The 7,778-nt window shown below is 42.0% G+C and overlaps 1 protein-coding gene across 1 annotated transcript; it reads left to right on the top strand.

Annotated features, from left to right (window-relative positions):
• The first annotated feature begins 3,912 nt into the window (after positions 1-3,912).
• On the top strand, positions 3,913-4,545 carry LOC121049300 (secreted RxLR effector protein 161-like). The gene has a single exon (XM_040506042.1). The coding sequence runs from the start codon at positions 3,913-3,915 to the stop codon at positions 4,543-4,545; it is 633 nt and encodes a 210-aa protein (XP_040361976.1).
• Positions 4,546-7,778: the final 3,233 nt, after the last annotated feature.

The following is a 7,778-nucleotide window of genomic DNA, read 5'->3' as shown; positions in this document are numbered from 1 at the left end:
TTTCTACAACCAAACTTCTGCAATATTTAGTCATGGCGAAATGATGGAAGCAGTAATTTCACGAGACTAAACAAATGAGATTCATAATGGCCGGAAAGAATCAAGCGGTACCCATCAATTATTTGGCAGCCTAGGACATCCTTACAAGTTCCATAATTCCAAAAGGTAAATTGATTGGGGAAATACTTAAGTTAAATAGTCTACAGAAAAATGTGTTTTGAGAGATTACTTACTGATAATGAACTTAGTCAAGCATTGAACCAAATTTCTGCTGCAGCATAGTGATCACTGGAAGAAGAGTAGAAGCAGCTAGCTGATAAAAAACTGCGGATGCAATCAGTTGAAACTCCCTGTTAATATTATAGCACCGTTGGAGCTTAAGGTTTAGTGTACCGTTATTTAATAAACACTAGACTTTAGGGATTAAGTGATTAGGTTTGATTTATTCCACAACCACCAACCACGTTCTTAGGAGTGTATAACCTGGGTTGTTCATGTTTCCTTTCAGTTGTAAAAGGGTAATCGAGTTTCAACAAGTGGTATCAGAGCCCCATCACAGGGGCCTGATTGAGTGAGTGAGGATAAGAATCTGCAGAATTCTTAAAGAGAGCAAACAGTGAGTGAAACACGAGAGAGAGAGAGAGTTGAGACAAGAACGAAGTATGGCAACAGAAGGGAACTTCGTTCAACCTGCAATCCCTAGGTTTGATGGTCACTATGACCATTGGGCCATGTTAATGGAGAACTTTCTCCGATCAAAGGAATACTGGAGTTTGATTGAGAATGAGATACCAGCAGCTGCAGATGGAGTGGAGTTGATTGAGGCACAGAGGAAGGCAATAGAGGATGGGAGACTGAAAGATCTGAAGGTCAAAAACTACCTTTTCCAAGCCATTGATCGAATGATCATGGAAACGATACTCAACAAGGAATCTACAAAGAGCATATGGGATTTAATGAAGTTGAAATACCAAGGATCCACAAAGGTGAAACGTGCTCAATTGCATGCCCTTCTGAGAGAGTTCGAGGTTCTTGGGATGAAGGAAGGTGAGAGTGTAGACGAGTACTTTGCAAGGACCCTCACCTTTGCATATAAGATGAAAGCTCATGGTGAGAGGATGGAGCAGATTGTGATAGTGGAGAAGATCCTGAGATCGATGACACCTCAATTTGACTATGTCATGTGTTCGAACGAAGAATCAAACAACCTTGCAACATTGACCATGGATGAATTGTAGAGCAGTTTACTGGTGCATGAACAAAGAATGAGAGGTCACAAGGAGGAAGAACATGCTTTGAAAGTTACAAGTGGAGAAAGGTTTGGAGCAAGGGAGGATGAGAGACTTGGAGGTAGAGGCAGAGCTCATGGAGGTTTTAGAGGTAGAGGAAGAGGTCAAGGGAGACAACCACTCAACAAAGCCATCATTGAATGCTAGAGATGCCATAAATTAGGGCATTTTCAGTACGAATGCCCTAATTGGGAGAAAGCTGCCAACTATGCAGAACCCGATGAAGAAGAAGAAATGCTTCTCATGTCGTATGTGGAACTTCACAATTCAAGACGAGAGGTGGTATGGTTCTTGGACTCAGGCTGTAGTAACCACATGTGTGGTAACAAGCTTTGGTTTTCAGATTTGGATGAAGGGTTTAGGCACTCTGTAAAGCTAGGAAATAATTCTAGAATGGCTGTGTTAGGAAAAAGGACTAAGGGAGCATTAGATTGAATGTTGGTGGAGTGGTTCAAGTGGTTAGTGAGGTGTTTTTCATTCCTGAATTAAAGAACAACTTGTTGAGCATATTAAAGAACAACTTGTTGAGCATAGGGCAGCTACAGGAGAACGGATTAGCCATACTCATTCAGCACAATTTGTGCACGGTGTTTCATCCTTCTAAAGGTTTAATCATGCAAACAGCAATGTCTGCTCATTGAATGTTTGTGGTGTTACCTTTCATGTCTCCAAAAGAATCAACATGCTTTCAGACAACCTATGAGAATGATACTCAGTTGTGGCAGTGCCGGTTTGGTCACCTTAGTTTCAAAAGGATGAGGACACTGCATCACAAGAAAATGGTTAGGGGCTTAAAGCTCCTACAAAAGTGTGTTCAGATTGCTTCATTGAAAAACAACATAGGGACTCCATCCCTAAGAAGAGCCTTTGGAGAGTAATACAGAAGCTGCAGCTAGTCCATGCAGATATTTATAGGTCTGTGAAGCCGGAATCCAATAGCAGAAAGAGGTATTTGATTACTTTCATTGATGATTTTAGTAGGAAGTGTTGGGTGTATTTCTTATGGGAGAAGTCAGAGGCATTTTGCATGATTAAAAGATTTAAGAACCTTGTTGAGAAGGAATCTGGTTCATTGGTGTGTTGCCTACGTACAGATAGAGGTGGTGAGTTTATCTCGAGTGAATTCAATGAGTTTTGTGTTGCAAATGGTATCAAAAGACAACTTACTGCTACCTATAGCCCTCAGCAAAATGGAATTGCTGAGAGGAAATATAGGACGATTATGAATCTAGTAAGGAGTATGTTGCCAGAGAAGAAAATTCCCAAGGAATTCTAGCCTGAGGCAGTGAATTGGTGCTTGCATATTCTCAATAGAAGCCCTATATTGGTTGTAAAGGATCTCACACCTAAAGAGGCATGGAGCGACATCAAGCCTTCAGTGGAATACTTCCGAGTTTTTGGTTGTATTGGACATGTTCATGTTCCACATGTGAGAAGAACAAAATTGGACTCCAAGAGCCTTAAAGGTGCTGCTGGGTGTGAGTGAGGAAACAAAAGGCTATAGACTCTATAATCCAATTACAAAAAAGATTGTGATAAGTCGAGATGTAGAATTTGAAGAAACTGATACTTGGGAACGGGGAAAGAGTTTAGAAGAAGCAAGAGGTGATGTGCTTGAATGGGGTGATGAAGAAGAGGTTGCAGAAGGTCAAGAATATAGTGAGAGTGAAGAAGAAAATGGAGAACAAGTGCAAGCAGATGCAGGCGCTATGGTTAGCTCATCTTCATCAGGTTCACTTGGAAGTAATGAGCCTAGTCCACTTGGAGAAAGAAACAGAAGAACACCCTACTGGATGGAGGATTATGTCACAGTTGAAGGCTTGTCCGAAAAAGAACAAGTTCATAACCTGGTGCTATACACATCTACTAGAGATCCATGCTTGTTTGAAGGTGCAAAAGGGAGCTTGAAATGGAGAGAGGCCATGGACAGTGAGATAAAAGCAATAGAAAGAAATGGTACTTGGGAGTTAACTGATTTTCCAGAAGGAGCAAGGAAGATAGGAGTGAAGTGGATCTTCAAAACAAAGCTAAATGAACAAGGAGAGGTTGATAAGTTCAAGGCCCGGCTTGTAGCAAAAGGATACGGTCAACAATATGGCATTGATTACACTGAAGTATTCGCTCCAGTTGCTAAGTGGGATACAATCAAGATGATCTTGGCTTTAGCTGCACAGAGAAAGTGGTGTGTGTGTATCAATTAGATGTGAAGAGTGCGTTCTTGCATGGGGAATTAAATGAAGATGTGTTTGTAGAGCAGCCCTAAGGTTATGTGAAGAAGGGAGAAGAGCATAGAGTTTACAAGTTGAGAAAGGCTCTATAAGGGTTAAAACAAGCTCCTCGAGCTTGGTATAGCAGAATAAAGGCATACTTCATCAGAGAAAGATTTGAGCGCTGTCCAAATGAGCATACTTTGTTCATTAAGTCTCGAGGAGAGGGTAAGATATTAATTGTGAGCTTGTATGTAGATGACTTGATATTTACAGGAAGTGATGAAAGTATGTTTAAGGATTTCAAGGCCTCAATGAAGTCAGAGTTTGATATGTCAAACCTAGGCAAGATGAAATACTTCCTCGGGGTTGAGATTGTGCAAAAAGTGAGGGAATTTTCTTGAATCAAAGAAAGTATGCAACCGGAGGTTTCAGAGAGGTTTGGTATGGAAAGGTCTAATTCAGTGAGAAATCCTATTGTACCAGATTTCAAAATCACGAAGAATGAAGGAGGAGTGCGTGTTGATGTAACTCAGTACAAGCAAATGGTAGGCAGCTTGATGTATGTAACTGTAACAAGACCTGATCTTATGTTTGTTGTGAGCTTAGTCAGCAGATATATGGAAAAACTAACGGAGTTGCACATGCAGACCATTAAGAGGATTCTGAGGCATGTGAGAGGAACTGTAGAGCTGGGAGTTTGCTATAAGGAAGGAGCTAATAGTGGTGAGGAGCTGGTGGCTTTCTCAAATAGTGATTATGCAGGCAATGTTGATGATCGTAGGAGTACCTCTGGTTATGTCTTTATGTTGAGCAATGGAGTTGTGGCTTGGTCTTCAAAGAAACAACCCGTCGTCACCCTATCAACTATAGAAGCTGAGTTCATCTCTGCAGCTTCTTATGCTTGCCAAGGCGTGTGGATGAGAAGGGTTCTTGAGAATCTTGGTTGCAAACAAAGTAAGTCCACTATTATCTTTTGTGACAATAGCTCTACTATTAAGCTGTCAAGGAATCCTGTTATGCATGATCAGATTCCATTTTCTTCGTAACCTTTGTAAAGATGGTGTGGTAGAGCTTATGCGTTGCAATTCTCAGAATCAGGTGGCAAACATCATGACTAAGCCCTTGTAGTTGGATGCGTTTGAGAAGTTGTGGAACCTACTAGGATTGTGCAGGATGCCAAGTGAGTAAGCTGATTGCTTGATGCAATGCAGTTTAAGGGAGGAATTGTTGGAAGGCCCATGTAGTTGGGCCTAGCCTCGAATGTATTTTTTGTACTACAAAGGGTATTAAAATAGAAGGCCCAAATGTGAGATACATTAGGCACATCAAACAACGCTACCGTCTGATCCGTTATTGTCTAGGACTATACATTCTGGTGGTTTCTGATGTTGCACCCAAAGATTTGCTTATACACTTGGTCCAACATTGGTTCAAGTAAGCTTCAACATGTATTTTACAACTAATTAATTCTCTGTTCTTCTTTTTGGCCAGTTCATTAGAGTACATTAAACTAGAAGTAAAGCTTTTAGCTTCAACAGAATCTTAAGCCCGGCAAATAAGGCCAGGGAGTTTCAATAAATATAAGCAAGCAGAGACTATAGCTTAATATTGGTTATGTTTAAGGATATCTCTATTTGTGTTTGATCCAAACTCTAGGTTGCTTGACCTAGTGGTAATAGGGTTCAATTAGAAGAATCTAGAGATTATCTTTCCTTGAATGATTCTAACTTTATGCATTATAATCCTCTATATAAAGAGGCTCCTATTATCAATGAGAATACACAGTGATTATCTTTCAATTTCTGATTCCCTAAAACACGTTATCAGCACGAAGCCCTAACCCTGAAATCCGAAATTCGTAGCATTTAAATCCTAGAAACCACCGCTGCCCACCTTGAAGATTTCAACTCCAGGAGTCCAGAACCGGCTGCCCCACCCCCAGAACCGGCTGGAAAACCACCGAACCGGCCACCGGAAGTAGCAAAAGTCCCTCTGCCCGGTTCAAAGCCTTCCTCACCACCTCCTGCAGCCATACTCCACCACCTGCAGTGTCTCCACCCCAGAAACCCGGAACCGGAAATTTCACCACCGGAACCCGCCAAAAGGTCACTGAACCGCTTACCAGAAGTCCACCTGCCCTGAACCGCCGCCTGACCTTCAGCTTGCAGATTCTCTCTCTGCCCTGTCCCTGTAAGCGCAGCCCAGAAGCCCAGCGCAGCCCAGAAGCCCAGCAACGTGGCCCACTAACGTCATCCACCTCAGGCGCCACATCAGCATCCAGTTAGCACCAGTGTCCGCGTCAGTAGCCATGTCAGCACCGGCCAACTCTGGTCAACGCCAGTTGACTGTCTCCGATCAACTTTTCGGCCACTATTCCGGCCACAGGGAGCGACTTTTCCTGCCACTTTCCCGTGACTTTTCCGGCGACTTTTTCGGCCATCTACAGTAACTTTTCCAGCAACTTTTTCCGGGCAAGAATTTTCGACCATTTTTCAAGGTATTTTTTACTAAACGTTCCCGTTTTTTTAGAGTTTTTAAATTCAATTTCTCTTCTTTTTCGGGGACTTGCAACCTCCCTTCTTCTACCCCCCTTCTTCATTATAGGGGAGACCAAATTAAGCCGAACTGTGGGGGTTCGTGCTCACTCCAAGCTTAGAGCTTGTTGAGATCTCCATACGTAGAGTTTGTAGAGAATTTATGATCGACCACTTATATCATTGTTTCGATCTAATCCAATATCTCTTAGAAGCGACTACGCTCGGAAATTCCTAATTTCTTGGAAGCGATTACGCTCAGAAATTTCATATGTTTTCGTGGTAGCCTATTTCCCTCCGAAACTAACCCTAATTTCTTATTCTCTTTCAGGATGAGTAACCTGAACAAATTAGACTTTGCTCCATTGGAAACAACTGGCTCTGGATATCACAGGTGGGTTCGTGATATCCGCCAGCATCTCAAGGCTGTAGGAATCTTGGATATGATTCTCGAGCCTGCAAGCTCAAGCTTTGGAAGCAAATAGAGCAGCCTTAGAGGCAAATAAGGCGAAAGCGATCATCCTAATGACTCGTTATATGGATGATTCGCTCCAGTATGAGTATATGAATGAAGAAGATCCCAGAAGGCTGTGGGTCTCACTAGAAGAAAGATTTGGCAACGTCCGTGACTCCTTGCTTCCTGACCTAGAAGTGAGATGGCATAGACTCCACTTCTGTGATTTCAAGTCAGTTCTTGACTATAACTTGGAAGCACTTCAGATTAAATCCTTAATGGAATTCTGTGGTAAAGAGATTACAGATGCGATGTTGATTGAGAAGACTCTCTCTACCTTCCCCGTCTCTACATTGATGGTTGCGAAGAACTATTGAATCGATGTAAATGCAAGACGAATCACAAGGTTTCATGAGCTCATTGGAGCTATGAATGTCGCTGAAAATCATGACAATATCCTTGTGAAGAACTATAATTCGAGATCCTTGGAAACAGAGCATATTCCGGAATCCGATTATAGTCGCACCTCTAAGAGAGGGCGCCAAGAGCGAAATCCTAATCTTAGGTATACTTCTGGACATTCTGATCCATATAATCGCTCTACTTGGGAAGGTAACCGCCAAAATAGGCGAACATGGAACCAAAGAGGTAAACGTGGAAAGAGAGAGGGAGGCAACGCCTCTGGCCATGTTGGTGGCGCCACCCACACTAAGAGCCATCTAAATGACGCTTTCAAAGCGCCTCAATCAATGGAGTTCGAGCTAAGAGATGTATGTTCTCGATGTGGAGTGTCTGAGCATTGGGCACACATTTGTAGAGCTAATGAAGAACTTGTCACCGCCTACAAAGCATATTGTGAAGCAAGAGAAGCTCACTATGTGGAACAAGAAGATCAAGAAGATGATCTAGAGTGAAGGGTTGAAGACTACAAATCTGGCTGGGATCAATAGATCGCCAATTCTGTTTAAGTCTTTATTTTTCCAAGAGATGTAATAGGCAATTGCCATATACTTTGTAGTAAATGCCAATGGTTTAGTCTTTCTTCAAAGTAGGCTCACCGAAAGTAAGTGTGATGTCTAGGAAGGTTCTGAGATTAGTGGTACTTAAGCGAGCCTTGCTCCACAGACATCTCTCTACTCACCTAGTCACATTTATTTTGGAATTACCAAAAGAAGTTAGACGACTACCATTGTTTTACATTAGCTAGCATTTGGATTAGATTCTCCTAATGGTTAAGAGACAATGATGTACTTTGTTGGCTTATGAATAAAATTTCGAGTTCTTTTCATTA

This window comes from Rosa chinensis, chromosome 5, assembly GCF_002994745.2.
Source record: "Rosa chinensis cultivar Old Blush chromosome 5, RchiOBHm-V2, whole genome shotgun sequence".
NCBI classification, from domain to species: domain Eukaryota; kingdom Viridiplantae; phylum Streptophyta; class Magnoliopsida; order Rosales; family Rosaceae; genus Rosa; species Rosa chinensis.
This window is presented reverse-complemented; position numbering and strand designations above follow the sequence as displayed.

Coding starts and splice junctions, on each gene's coding strand:
- LOC121049300 (XM_040506042.1), top strand. CDS start 3,913: ATGCAACCGGAGGTTTCAGAGAGGTTTGGTATGGAAAGGTCTAATTCA.